The sequence below is a fragment of the Salmo salar genome, chromosome 07, assembly GCF_965601325.2.
Source record: "Salmo salar chromosome 07, fSalSal1, whole genome shotgun sequence".
NCBI classification, from domain to species: Eukaryota; Metazoa; Chordata; class Actinopteri; order Salmoniformes; family Salmonidae; genus Salmo; species Salmo salar.
In genome coordinates, this window is record NC_138297.1 from 63,176,685 (window position 1) to 63,192,207 (window position 15,523).

Consider the following 15,523-nt stretch of genomic DNA (forward strand, 5'->3'; position numbering starts at 1 on the left):
GTCACTGTCTGCTAGAACAGACAGCTGGATACACAAGTTACTACTGTTGCCATGTCACTGTCTGCTAGAACAGGCTGCTGGATACACAAGTTACTACTGTTGCCATGTCACTGTCTGCTAGAACAGACAGCTGGATACACAAGTTACTACTGTTGCCATGTCACTGTCTGCTAGAACAGGCAGCTGGATACACAAGTTACTACTGTTGCCATGTCACTGTCTGCTAGAACAGGCTGCTGGATACACAAGTTACTACTGTTGCCATGTCACTGTCTGCTAGAACAGACAGCTGGATACACAAGTTACTACTGTTGCCATGTCACTGTCTGCTAGAACAGACAGCTGGATACACAAGTTACTACTGTTGCCATGTCACTGTCTGCTAGAACAGACAGCTGGATACACAAGTTACTTCTGTTGCCATGTCACTGTCTGCTAGAACAGACAGCTGGATACACAAGTTACTACTGTTGCCATGTCACTGTCTGCTAGAACAGGCAGCTGGATACACAAGTTAATACTGTTGCCATGTCACTGTCTGGTGGATCATTATCAAACACCTTCATTGCTTTCTCTTCTTGCCAACATCACCATCTGAAGATGTTGCTTCAACAAAGAACGCCGAGCATCCAACCAATCCTCAAAACTTCCATTGCGGTCATCATCACATAGTAATAGGGTGAGTGTTTCCCAAATGGCACCCTATTCCCTAAATAGTGCACTACTTTTGACCAGAGCCCTATGGACCCTGGTCAAAAGTAGTGTACTATATAGAGTATAGGGTGCCATTTGGAACCATATATAGTTTGAAATGTGACAGTATGGATTGTAGTATCTGAGGTTTATTAGCGTGGTAGCTGTCCAACAACCTTCTTCCTGCCTGGCTTAAGAAAGGGGAATGAATCTTCCTGAGAAAACTCATTTCAACATTTATTGATTTTTTTCCTTATTTTGTTTTCATTTTTTGAGGAGTGCTTGTATCGAATTTCGAATCGTTCCCTTGACGATATGTGTTCAGTTTTTTTCTTCCTACCTATGAATTTCATTAAAATAAAACAAGCATTTCTTTCATCAAAGAACTGAACATCAAAATAAGAAGCTCAGCAAGAGAAAATCAACATTGGAAGTGTATTAAAAAGTCAGAAATGATTAGGCTGAAAAAGTGTAGACATTTCTAATTTAAATAATAACATTTCATATTTTTCACAGGCAATCCCAGTGGATACGTTTCTGAGGGAATCTAATCTACTTGGTATGATTTCAATACCGCTTCCATTTCTCTGCAATTATTTCACACTCTTTGTAGTTCTCTGAGTCAAGATCAAGAGCTATACATAGGTGTTCAAAACCAACCGGAAAAACATAGCTATGCTTCCACAAGGAACGTGACACCAACATTATACACAGAAATACATTTCAATGAGGCTTGTTAGCATGTTCTGGAATCAAAAGATATACAGATATAGTGTTGAGGTTTATTACATGATGTTAGAGGGGTATGAGAGATAGATAAAGATATACAGATATAGTGTTGAGGTTTATTACATGATGGTAGAGGGGTATGAGAGATAAAGATATACAGATATAGTGTTGAGGTTTATTACATGATGGTAGAGGGGTATGAGAGATAGATAAAGATATACAGATATAGTGTTGAGGTTTATTACATGATGGTAGAGGGGTATGAGAGATAGATAAAGATATAGTGTTGAGGTTTATTACATGATGTTAGAGGGGTATGAGAGATAGATAAAGATATACAGATATAGTGTTGAGGTTTATTACATGATGTTAGAGGGGTATGAGAGATAGATAAAGATATACAGATATAGTGTTGAGGTTTATTACATGATGGTAGAGGGGTATGAGAGATAGATAAAGATATACAGATATAGTGTTGAGGTTTATTACATGATGGTAGAGGGGTATGAGAGATAGATAAAGATATACAGATATAGTGTTGAGGTTTATTACATGATGGTAGAGCGGTATGAGAGATAGATAAAGATATACAGATATAGTGTTGAGGTTTATTACATGATGTTAGAGGGGTATGAGAGATAGATAAAGATATACAGATATAGTGTTGAGGTTTATTACATGATGGTAGAGGGGTATGAGAGATAGATAAGGATATACAGATATAGTGTTGAGGTTTATTACATGATGGTAGAGGGGTATGAGGCAACTGCAGGTGCTGTTCCTACTTTACTTGAGGTAACGCTTCAGCTTATTAAAGAGGAAGCTGGTGTAAGAGCAAGGCAATACCACACACGCACACACACACACACACACACACACACACACACACACACACACACACACACACACACACACACACACACACACACACACACACACACACCCCCCCCCCCCCCCCCCCCCAGACACCACCAGAATGAGAGCTTTAGCTTTACTTTAGTCTGAGAGACATTATTTCCACTCAACTGTCTCTTTGCTCTTTGTTTCAGTCTTTGGTATGCAGAGGCGGTGGTGGGAAAATGTGTCATTTTACACTCTGCAGGAGACGAGAAGGAAGGGTGTCACTCACTGTGGACTAATTAAAATCCTCAATTAGAATGTTGAACAGAACGAGGGGAGTATTTCAAACTTCACTTGCTTTCCTCTCCTCTCTCTCCATGCATGGTTCATTTGGAGCGAAAGAGATATTATTTTCTTGGCAAACATTCAAACACCTCCTCATTCCTTAACACCTTCTAATTCAGTTGAAGTCAGTCAATATTCCACAACATTATATGATATCAAATGGGAATTCACAGTTATCTTTTAATTGTTTCTGACTGTAAAAGGTAATTGATATGTGGTGGGATTCCTTGTTCGATTTATTCTAACACGCCGTGTCTCTTCCCTTTCATTCCAAGCCTTTCCTGTTAACCAAGCCCTTCCTGTTAACCAAGCCCTTCCTGTTAACCAAGCCCTTCCTGTTAACCAAGCCCTTCCTGTTAACCAAGCCCTTCCTGTTAACCAAGCCCTCCCTGTTAACCAAGCCCTTCCTGTTAACCAAGCCCTTCCTGTTAACCAAGCCCTTCCTGTTAACCAAGCCCTTCCTGTTAACCAAGCCCTTCCTGTTAACCAAGCCCTCCCTGTTAACCAAGCCCTTCCTGTTAACCAAGCCCTTCCTGTTAACCAAGCCCTTCCTGTTAACCAAGCCCTTCCTGTTAACCAAGCCCTTCCTGTTAACCAAGCCCTCCCTGTTAACCAAGCCCTCCCTGTTAACCAAGCCCGTCCAGTTAACCAAGCCCGTCCAGTTAACCAAGCCCGTCCAGTTAACCAAGCCGTTCCTGTTAACCAAGCCCTTCCTGTTAACCAAGCCCGTCCAGTTAACCAAGCCCGTCCAGTTAACCAAGCCCGTCCAGTTAACCAAGCCCTTCCTGTTAACCAACCCCCTCCAGTTAACCACGCCCGTCCAGTTAACCAAGACCTTCCTGTTAACCAAGCCCTTCCTGTTAACCAAGCCTTTCCTGTTAACCAAGCCCTTCCTGTTAACCAAGCTCTTCCTGTTAGCCACGCCCTTCCTGTTAACCTAGCCTTTCCAGTTAACCAAGCCCTTCCTTGGGAGTACAGTTTGTCATATGACCGTGTACCAGAGAACCAGACTCAGGAGGGGAGCATGGATAGATCTGTGTCCCACCAAACAGGACATTTCTCTGGGGAAGATCGAGTCTCATAACGGGGAATTCCGACCAGAGTTGAGCGCGCATACATGGAACATAATTCCCTTTTTTTTATGCACTTTTCTCTCCATGCGTATTCTGACCTTGAATTTAAGCATGAGAATAGCACGCTATTCATTCGCTATTTGTTTGTGTGTAAGATCAAAGAAATGAAGGTGTCTACAGATACACCGTATTCTGACCTTGACATAATTCCCTCACAATTCCACCACCCTTATGCACCATGAAACAATAAATGTGGTCGAGCAACTTGTCAGTTCCAAGTGTAGAAACATCTACTTTCTTTGTTCAGATAGAAATAACACCATTCCCCATGTACTCTCATGTACTAACTGAGAAGACCTTTTGATAACACTTATTGTTAAGATCTATTGATAAGACCAATTGATAAGACCTATTGATAAGACCTATTGATAAGACCTATTGATAAGACCAATTGCCGTGTGGGGTCTTAGGCTGGGTTTCTGTGTAGCACTTTGTGACATTGGCTGATGTAAAAATGGCTTTATAAATACATTTGATTGATGAGAATTTGATAAGAGCTAGGTCATTTTTTTTAATGTTTATTTATATTATTTCACCTTTATTTAACCAGGTAGGCCAGTTGAGAACAAGTTCTCATTTACAACTGTGACCTGGCCAAGGTAAAGCAAAGCACTGCGACAAAAACAACAACACAGAGTCACACATAAACAAATGTACAGTCAATAACACAAAAGAAAAGAAAAATTGAAACATCTATGCACAGTGTGTGCAAATGTAGAAGAGTAGGGAGGTAGGAAATAAATAGGCCCTAGAGGCTAAAATAATGACAATTTAGCATTAATACTGGAGTGATAGATGTACAGATGAGGATGTGCAAGTAGAGATACTGGGGTGCAAAAGAGCAAGAGGGTAAGTAATAATATGGGGATGAGGTAGTTGGATGTGCTATTTACAGATTGGCTGTGTACAGGTACAGTGATCGGTAAGCTGCTCTGACAGCTGATGCTTAAAGTTAGAGAGGGAGATATAAGACTCCAGCTTCAGAGATTTTTGCAATTGGTTCCAGTCATTGGCAGCAGAGATCTGGAAGGAAAGGCAGCCAAAGGAAGTGTTGGCTTTGGAGGTGACCAGTGCAATATACCTGCTGGAGCGTGTGCTATGGGTGGGTGTTGCTATGGTGACCAGTGAACTGAGATAAGGTGGGGCTTTACCTAGCAAAGACTTATAGATGACCTGGAGCCAGTGGGTTTGGCGACGGATATGTAGTGAATGAATAAGCCATTTGGAAAAGGGGATTTTAAATATACATTGTTTTAGTTCCATTTCACCTTATGATCACTGGAGACAAATGTGAAACCAGTCATATGGCAGCAAACTGAAACATAGCTACCGAGTTGATTTATGATTTCTAGAATGTTTTAACTATATGCCTGGACTGTTCACTGTATTTTTTACAACTTGTATCATGTTAAATATGAATCACTATCGGTAGTCACCTTCAGGTATACTCACATTCATTTAGAACTGTCCCTTTAGTGTTCCTTTCCTTACATTTTGCATCATTCCACTACGTCATTAGTTTACCTTCCTCTGTCACGTTCATGTGTTTGTTCCTGAGGATTGCTAGCAATAGTAGACCATATTAGGCTAACATATTACAAGTTGTGAAATAATTTAGGACGTAGCCTATTTGAATCAATTCTGGAACTCAGACTACACGTAGCAGGTTAAACTGGGACCCTGGTGCACGGTTCACCACGACTGGACCGTTGTCATCACGGTCCTATGGTCAGTGAGGATTATTACAGTAGATTTATAGGACTACTGTTCCACCCCTATTGTACACTTTTCTCACCTTTCAATATGTCATGGATTGAACAATTGAATATGGAAACTTTAAGGATGAATCAAACCACTGCATTTTTGAGTCACCAATATATTTTGTGCGTAAAGGCTCTCCAAACTTTTATGAAATTATTCATAAATACTTTCCTAACCCTAAATAATATACAAGATCAGAGTATTTTACAATCAAACAATTGGTGGTGAACAGGACACGATATGCATGTATTTACAATGTATGGTTTTCTTTCATTGATTCCTAATATTCTGAACCGTTCTCTCCATCTATTCTAGTGAGCCTGTTGAGAAAATTATAATATAAGGTACACCAAATTTAAAGGGATGGCTTTACATAAATGTACTGAAACCCCTATTAAATGAAAACTCCACAGGAAAATCTGTTGCCAGTAAGTGGGAGTTTTTTCAGCAGTTGAATTAAATGTATTCAGCATGCTAGGAAGCCACGCCTGCAAAGCCCGTTAAAGGACCTGCATAAAGTAAGTCTGAATATCAACTACTGAGAAGTGCGTAGGAAAGACGTACATTTCCTAAGTCTGAATTGGGCCCATGTCTCCTAAGGATGCTGATGGTGGTGGGGGTGCTTACGTGGCTGACGTAGATAGCTGTATCCTCTTCATCGTCAGTCCGATAGCACAGCGTCAGACCCAACTTCTCCTGACTGTTGAGCCGACAGAGCTCTACCTGCTGTAGAGACAGAACAGAACAGAGAGAATTCCCAATGGAAAGGAGGAGAGGAGGAGGAGAGGAGAGAAGGAAGAGAGTCCAACAGAGATGTGTTACCTGCACAGACTTCATAATGACCTTGTTCTTTTCAAGTTCAAGAGCTGGGCCCATATTCCAAAAACGTCTCAGCGTAGGAGTGCTGATGTAGGATCGGTTTAGCCTTTCAGTTTATAATGAATGGACAGGGGGGATCTGATCCTAGATCAGCACTCTGAAACGCTTTATGAGTACTCTGAGCTTACTCTCTGAGAATTGTCACTAAGCTTGTTGCCAAGAACATACGATACTGACTTCATTCATTGTGTAGGAAGTAGGTTAGTGACACAGAAGGGTGAATTATCCTTTTCTAAAGTGAGATAAGTATGAGATAATTATACAGAAGCTCTCAAAATCAGACGCTTCCAGCATTAAGGCCCTCTGGTCATTTCTACTGAGGATATTCAGCTAGGAGCCAGTGTAGATCCCCATTGCTGAGTAGGCTGTGGTTACCACGGTGATGAAATATTCACCATTCACTCTAGTGGGGTTCAGACTCCATGTCACCCTGGCCTTGCCATGGCATATAGCCATTACAATATTAACAACGTGATGTTTTCATCATAAACATCACAATTATCCAAACTATAAGCTAGAACTCGGGCATTTTCATTTCACTGTTAGTATCGGGAAGTTTTGACTTAATGTGCTCATAGTGAACTACAAAGTCCAGCATTCATAGCGAATGCTGATACCGCCTGCTAGGTAGATGGGGCGTGCCCACAAACTTGAATGATGCCATTGTTTACCTCGAATGACCAACACAGAGTAATCTCAGAAGATTTCTTTGTAAACTTTTGTTTTCACTATTGTTTGTCATCATGCCATGTGGGGTTCTGTGCCTTGCTGTGCTAATTACAACAAGCGCACAAATGTGCTACCTTCACTGCTCTACCTACCAGAGATTCACCCTGATCCTCCTAGTGGCTTGCGGCTATCAAGAATGATGCGGTGACCAAAGATTCCCAGAGGGATTACCAGAGGGATTACCAGACTGGACTGCTAGGGAATCCATTTCGACGCCAGCTGAGACGTGATGAGATACCATCGATTTTTTTCCTTCACAGCGAAACGGAAGATTCTTAATTAGAGGTAAAAATAGAATTGCTGATATAGTATCTTTAATAAAAAAAAACCTTCTTGGAGGAGGGACAGGGGCCAGACCATGAAGCACCACCCAACACAAATTGTAGTCTTTACGAGACTGAGAACGATGTATCTGCTTGTATATTTAGCAATGAATCCGATGATAGGAACATCGCTGAAAGACGTCCAATGGCTCTGTCGAACAAGGACAACCATATCTACACCCACAAAAACCATATAGTGTGATCAGTTTAACATAGAGCCTTCATGAAAATCCACAAAGTAGGATTACATTCATTTTCAGATCTCGCCCCCACCCACCATCAATACACCGGAAGCTGTCATAGGGTGTATAATTCAGAGTGTGATGCCCTGACCTGCCTTCCTCCTGGGCAGTTATGTGTGAAACACATCTCACTGTCCTAGAAACACCTCAAACATGATGAAAACAAGCCCAGATTCCCCTTTAACTGACACATACTTTGGTGCCTCAACTTTACCAAGACCAACATGTTGATCAACATAGCTCATAGGGAGTAACACACAGTTCTCCAGTAAGTCTCTGCAAAGGGTGAAATAATATGTGTGTGTGTGTGTGTGTGTGTGTGTGTGTGTGTGTGTGTGTGTGTGTGTGTGTGTGTGTGTGTGTGTGTGTGTGTGTGTGTGTGTGTGTGTGTGTGTGTGTGTGTGTGTGTGTGTGTGTGTGTGTGTGTGTGTGTGTGTGTGTGTGTGTGTGTGTGTGTGTGTGTGTGTTAAAATGTAAACCAACTGTATCACTCAAACAAATTCAACAACTAACCCAATATCACCATGACATGCTGTGGCATTGGTACTAAAGATGCATCATTCCAGACCAGTTAAGACTGCAATTGATGTTGAATTATTGTCTGATAAATGACATTCCACCTCCTGTGGTCTTTGCTTATTCTTGTTGTGTGGTTCCTAATCTCTCCTCACCATGGTAACACATGTCCACTGCCCAGAGGGTGGTCTGTACATCAATAGCACTAAAACCTCATATCAAATAAAACACAGACGGGTGTCCCACTGGGGACGTCTTCGATGGTCGCACCGATGGCATTTACTACACAGCGTGTTCCCTTAATGTTGCAGGTGTATTAACCCTGGTCTGTTTGGTCACTGCTGTGTTGGGAAGAAACAGAAAGATATCATTTTACAGTTTGATATTTTGCTCTGCTAAAGGTATTTTACGTGTGAAGTTACAGTTGGAAGGCAGGGGGTCAAAAGAAGGCACTATAACAGGGATACCCTAATTAAAAGGGATAGGCTAATTAAAGGGATACCCTCATTAAAGGGAGAGGCTAATTAAAGGGATAGGCCAATTAAAGGGATAGCCTAATTAAAGGGATAGGCCAATTAAAGGGATAGCCCAATTAAAGAGATAGGCCAATTAAAGGGATAGCCTAATTAAAGGGATAGGCCAATTAAAGGGATAGCCTAATTAAAGGGATAGGCCAATTAAAGGGATAGCCTAATTAAAGGGATAGCCTAATTTCCAAAGGATTCCGGGTGGCAGTTGGGAAAGATTAGATGACTGATTCAAAAAATAAATGAATTTCTTCGACATCTAGCCACAACAAACAGAGGACAAACAGAGGAGGCAGGGCACTTTTGACTAGGACAGCTGTTACTGGCGAGTAGACTCCACACTTCCACACAGTTTAGAACGGTTCAGAACGGTCGAGAAAAGTGGTTGACACGAACGCACCATGACTGTTGATTAACTACCATGTACTGAGAGATCAGAGAACACTAGCTCCCTACTGTCAGAGGGCATTACTAGAGAGAACAATCACACTGAGTAGTACAGGACACAACCTTGTAATCTGGAGATGTTTGAGGTTAGATTAGAGTGAGAAATCCCAGTGTTTCGTGCAGACAGTACATTAACTCGTGTAGGGCTACAGGACACAACCTCATACTCGTCAGCACGAGATCTAGTAATAATCTGTGGATGTACTGAGGTCAGAGAGACACCGCCTAGAGAGACCACGCTAGTCTTGATTAGAAGATCATCTGTATCTGTGTGTTGTTTTTATAGCGGGTCACTGGGAAGAAAAACGTCCCACCGCTGCCCTGTAGCTGTCCTTAAGTTACACGGCAGTAGTGTGAAGCCAGGCTAAACACATCCTTCACTGCTAATGTCCCTGAGCTGCCAGGGCTACTGAGGAGCAAGGGCATTCAGGGTACAGTTAGATACACTTGACTGAACAAAGAGTAACTGAGGGCCAGCTGTGTGAGGGGAAGGAGTAGCCATAACAACAGTAATCAGGTCACGACCTGACACTGACCCTGCCTCAGTTGGGTTGACCAGACTGTGTGTGTGTGTGTGTGTGTCCGCCTGCCTGCGAGGGGGGGGGGGGGGTGTGTGTGTGTGTGTGTGTGTGTGTGTGTGTGTGTGTGTGTGTGTGTGTGTGTGTGTGTGTGTGTGTGTGTGTGTGTGTGTGTGTGTGTGTGTGTGTGTGTGTGTGTGTGTGTGTGTGTGTGTGTGTGTGTGTGTGTGTGTGTGTGTGTGTGTGTGCCTGTGAGTGTGTGCTCAAACTTCACGCCGTCTCTCATCCCTCTCTCACACAGAGAGACATCCGTCCATTTAGTCAGAAGTGGCCGTTAAACCACAGCTGACAGCAGAGGAACACTAATGACCCAGAATCCTGTGCAGCGAACCACCGCCACCCATTATACGAGCAGCACCACTGCACAAACACACACACTACCACGTCACCCATCACCTCACCTCACCTCACGTCTCCCACGGTCACTGCCTCTCTGACACAAATTACAATCTCCACCCAGCCTCCCAGACAGGCTATTTTTCAACACTCCAAGTGTATCTGAAATGTGTCATTGTTTGTAGGGAAAACATACCAAATTGAGGTAGTAAGATTCATAGCGGTATTATAATCTTTATCATTCCGATAGCATAACGAGCTGCGGGGGAGATGTGGTTGTAATTAGCGTTTTAGTGAATAAGCAGGAAACACTATATTTGACCAATAGACACATGACTTGTCAATATAACTGCTGTGGGAGAATTGTCATCGCAGGAACTTGTGTGGCTCCATATTGATTTACCTCATACTCAAACTCCTCTGGCCTGTCCACTTCAGCTGGGGTGTTGGAGAGGTACTCTGGACACTCGTAGAATTCATGCTCCATTGTGTGGATGGAGTGACAGCTGAGGGGAGACAGAATGAGAGGAAGAGAGAGGGGAAGAGGAGAAAGACAGATGTGTGAGTAGCAAGCTGATTTCAACACCTTTCTCCCTGTGCTGTGCATATTGGTCGCTAACATAAAATCCCTTTTACAACCCCCAGTAAAGCAACTAATGGCAGGGCTCTAAACACACGTTGTGCCATTTTAAACATGGACATGTTTTAACAAGACAAAAAACCCATGTAAGTGACAAAACCTGCAAAAAGAACCTGCAAAAAGAACCTGTAAAAATAACCTGTAAAAAGAACCTGTAAAAAGACCCTGTAAAAAGAACCTGTTAAAAAGAACCTGTAAAAATAACCTGTTAAAAAGACCCTGTAAAAAGACCCTGTAAAAAGAACCTGTAAAAAGACCCTGTAAAAAGAACCTGTTAAAAAGACCCTGTAAAAAGAACCTGTTAAAAAGAACCTGTAAAAAGACCCTGTAAAAAGAACCTGTTAAAAAGACCCTGTAAAAAGAACCTGCTAAAAATAACCTGTAAAAAGAACCTGTTAAAAAGACCCTGTAAAAAGACCCTGTAAAAAGAACCTGTAAAAAGACCCTATAAAAAGAACCTGTAAAAAGAACCTGTAAAAAGAACCTGTAAAAAGACCCTGTAAAAAGAACCTGTTAAAAAGACCCTGTAAAAAGAACCTGTTAAAAAGAACCTGTAAAAAGACCCTGTAAAAAGAACCTGTAAAAAGACCCTGTAAAAAGAACCTGTTAAAAAGACCCTGTAAAAAGACCCTGTAAAAAGAACCTGTAAAAAGACCCTGTAAAAAGAACCTGTTAAAAAGACCCTGTAAAAAGAACCTGTTAAAAAGACCCTGTAAAAAGACCCTGTAAAAAGAACCTGTAAAAAGACCCTATAAAAAGAACCTGTAAAAAGAACCTGTAAAAAGAACCTGTAAAAATAACCTGTTAAAAATAACCTGTAAAAAGACATCTCTGTCTCCTCAGTAATATATTGATTTACAGATGGTTACTTGGCATGTATACAGACACATGTCAGCCCTGGGTATAACCAGCCCACAGTAACATCACTGTTATTTAGAATCACAACAGCATCCATACTGCCTCCCCCTTATCAGCCGTAGCACAGACGAGGGAACGGATGATTTGTAGTTTATAGGACAAATGTATTTCATTTCTGGCCCAGTAAAGACCTATAAATAGACTGAGAATGAACGTAGCGCTGTATAACAGTCACTCCATTTGTTTTTAATCACCTTGTAAACTCTTAAAGGAAATGGATGCAGCAGTCTGGCTGCACTGCAGACACAATTATTACATGCCAGTTGGAGAGCATCCTAATGACATTAAAGGGATGTGATCAGCTGTACTGGGGGGGCAGTAATGCTGTTGTCCTCCATGATACAGTAGAGGCTCTGATCAACCACATCAGGTTGATGTAACCCATAATAAAGCATCTCCATGTTGAGGAGAACCATCCAAGGGCCACTCATACAAATGTATACATTCACCACAGTAAGTCACTTTGGATAAAAGTGTCTGCTAATGCCACATATTATTACATTAGCCACATGTTATTCATTCATATTCAAGGGTAACACACGTTCTTTCTGAATAAAGGGTTTATCTATTAGAAAGTTCCGGCAGAAAATTCAGGCCAAACCCATGAGTCACATACATAACATGTATTACTCAGACAGAAGTCTACAACAATGGTTCTCAATTCCTGGCTCCCTGTATATTAACCCCTAGTGAGGTTATCGCCACGGCAACGAGGCATAGCTCACCTGACAGCAGGAAGGGTTAGGATGGAGACTAGGGTTAGGGTTAGGGTTAGAGTTAGAGTTAGATGTCCCTAATCTTTCCAACAGGAGGAAGGGCCGATAACAGGTTAGGGTAGGTTAAGGGTTAGGGTTAAGGGTTAGGGTTAGGGTTAGGGTTAGGTTAAGGGTTAGAGTTAGATGTCCCTAGTCTTTCCAACAGGAGGAAGGGGTAGATAACAGGTTAGGGTTAGGGTTGAGGGTTAGGGTTGAGGGTTAGGGCTGAGGGTTAGGGTTAGGGTTAGGGTTGAGGGTTAGGGTTAGGGTTAGGGTTGAGGGTTAGGGCTGAGGGTTAGGGTTAGGGTTGAGGGTTAGGGTTAGGGTTAGGGTTGAGGCTAGGATTACGGTAAGGTTTAAGGCTAGGGTTAGGGTAAGGGATAAGGTTAATGTTAAGGTTAGGGTTAGATGCCCCTCACCTGTCTGACAGCAGAAAGGGGTAGATAACAGGTTAGGGTTAGGGTTGAGGGTTAGGGTTGAGGTTTAGGATTGGGAGGGTTGAGGGTGGGCTGAGGGTTAGGGTTAGGGCTGAGGGTTAGGGTTAGGGTTGAGGGTTAGGGTTAGGATTGAGGCTAGGATTACGGTAAGGTTTAAGGCTAGGGTTAGGGTAAGGGATAAGGTTAATGTTAAGGTTAGGGTTAGGATTAGATGCCCCTCACCTGTCTGACAGCAGAAAGGGGCAGATGTCAGGTACAGGTGGAGTAGCAGGCCTCAGCTTAGCCAGGGCCATGATGTGTTCGAAAGTGATGTCCGTCTGCGTGCACACGTCCACCACGTGAACTTCCTGTAGTGTTTGGTGTGAGTGGGCGGGGTTGCCATGGTGACGGACGACCTGCACCACGATGGGGTCTCTCCTGATGACCTCCACCACCTCGTCATGGCTGGCCTTGGAGTAGTCCCTGCCATTCACCTGAACAGGGAAGAGATAGAAGAGTCTTAAACCTATATATACTGTACAGGAATAACTAGGTGTCTATGTGGTGGGAGACAGAAGAGTCTTAAACCTATATATACTGTACAGGAATAACTAGGTGTCTATGTGGTGGGAGACAGAAGAGTCTTAAACCTATGTACACTGTACAGGAATAACTAGGTGTCTATGTGGTGGGAGACAGAAGAGTCTTAAACCTATATATACTGTACAGGAATAACTAGGTGTCTATGTGGTGGGAGACAGAAGAGTCTTAAACCTATGTACACTGTACAGGAATAACTAGGTGTCTATGTGGTGGGAGACAGAAGAGTCTTAAACCTATATATACTGTACAGGAATAACTAGGTGTCTATGTGGTGGGAGACAGAAGAGTCTTAAACCTATATATACTGTACAGGAATAACTAGGTGTCTATGTGGTGGGAGACAGAAGAGTCTTAAACCTATATATACTGTACAGGAATAACTAGGTGTCTATGTGGTGGGAGACAGAAGAGTCTTAAACCTATATATACTGTACAGGAATAACTAGGTGTCTATGTGGTGGGAGACAGAAGAGTCTTAAACCTATATATACTGTACAGGAATAACTAGGTGTCTATGTGGTGGGAGACAGAAGAGTCTTAAACCTATATATACTGTACAGGAATAACTAGGTGTCTATGTGGTGGGAGACAGAAGAGTCTTAAACCTATATATACTGTACAGGAATAACTAGGTGTCTATGGGGTGGGAGACAGAAGAGTCTTAAACCTATATATACTGTACAGGAATAACTAGGTGTCTATGTGGTGGGAGACAGAAGAGTCTTAAACCTATATATACTGTACAGGAATAACTAGGTGTCTATGTGGTGGGAGACAGAAGAGTCTTAAACCTATATATACTGTACAGGAATAACTAGGTGTCTATGGGGTGGGAGACAGAAGAGTCTTAAACCTATATATACTGTACAGGAATAACTAGGTGTCTATGTGGTGGGAGACAGAAGAGTCTTAAACCTATATATACTGTACAGGAATAACTAGGTGTCTATGTGGTGGGAGACAGAAGAGTCTTAAACCTATATATACTGTACAGGAATAACTAGGTGTCTATGTGGTGGGAGACAGAAGAGTCTTAAACCTATATATACTGTACAGGAATAACTAGGTGTCTATGTGGTGGGAGACAGAAGAGTCTTAAACCTATATATACTGTACAGGAATAACTAGGTGTCTATGTGGTGGGAGACAGAAGAGTCTTAAACCTATATATACTGTACAGGAATAACTAGGTGTCTATGTGGTGGGAGACAGAAGAATCTTAAACCTATATATACTGTACAGGAATAACTAGGTGTCTATGTGGTGGGAGACAGAAGAGTCTTAAACCTATATATACTGTACAGGAATAACTAGGTGTCTATGTGGTGGGAGACAGAAGAGTCTTAAACCTATATATACTGTACAGGAATAACTAGGTGTCTATGGGGTGAGTCAGTATCACAAAAGCTAGACTCTTCCCACAGCCAAGTCCCCACCATTCCCAAATTCCTACCATTCCCAAATTCCTACCATTCCCAAGAACCTAACATTTCAAGTCCCTACCATTCCCAAGTCCTTAACATTCTCAAGTCCCTACCATTCCCAAATCCCTAACATTCTCAAGTCTCTACCATTCCCAAGTCCCTAACATTCCCAAGTTCCTACCATTCCCAAGTCCCTAGCATTCCCAAGTCCCTACCATTCCCAAGTCCCTAGCATTCCCAAGTCCCTAGCATTCCCAAGTCCCTATCATTCCCAAGTCCCTACCATTCACCAGATGGAGGAGATGGAGGTGTCCTGTTAGTCCTATGTCCTGAGCCCACAGAGAAGCAGCATATGTGATACTGTAGAGTGCACCTAGTGATCCAATTACAACCTGCTGAGTACCCTTCTGTTTCTGCATCAGCCAACACCTTTGTCATTGTCTTGCCAAGGCAACAACATAAGCCATTTGAAAACACTATTTTATACTTGTATTTCAGAGAAGCATTACAATGCTACAATTTCACACACTGATCCTCCTTTCTTCTCCATTCTTATTCATATCCAGTACTGAACTGACATACTGAGACCTCCTACCCACCACATAACAGAACAGTGGACCCCTGGGACTAACAGTTCAGTAATGATCCCTGAGAGCCTGGGTGAGCCTGGAGAAGAAAAGCCTGTCAGT

At 42.3% G+C, this 15,523-nt stretch overlaps 1 protein-coding gene across 1 annotated transcript in view; it reads right to left on the reverse strand.

Annotated features, from left to right (window-relative positions):
* Window positions 1–15,523, reverse strand: part of LOC106594226 (PDZ domain-containing RING finger protein 4) — a 113,895-nt gene that overhangs the window by 18,660 nt on the left and 79,712 nt on the right. Inside the window, exons 2-4 of the mRNA XM_082977861.1 lie at window positions 13,051–13,301; window positions 10,482–10,584; window positions 6,129–6,227 (exon numbers count right to left, since the gene is read on the reverse strand). Of these exons, the coding sequence (XP_082833987.1) occupies window positions 6,129–6,227; window positions 10,482–10,584; window positions 13,051–13,301 (453 nt within the window). The remainder of the gene's footprint in view (window positions 1–6,128; window positions 6,228–10,481; window positions 10,585–13,050; window positions 13,302–15,523) is intronic.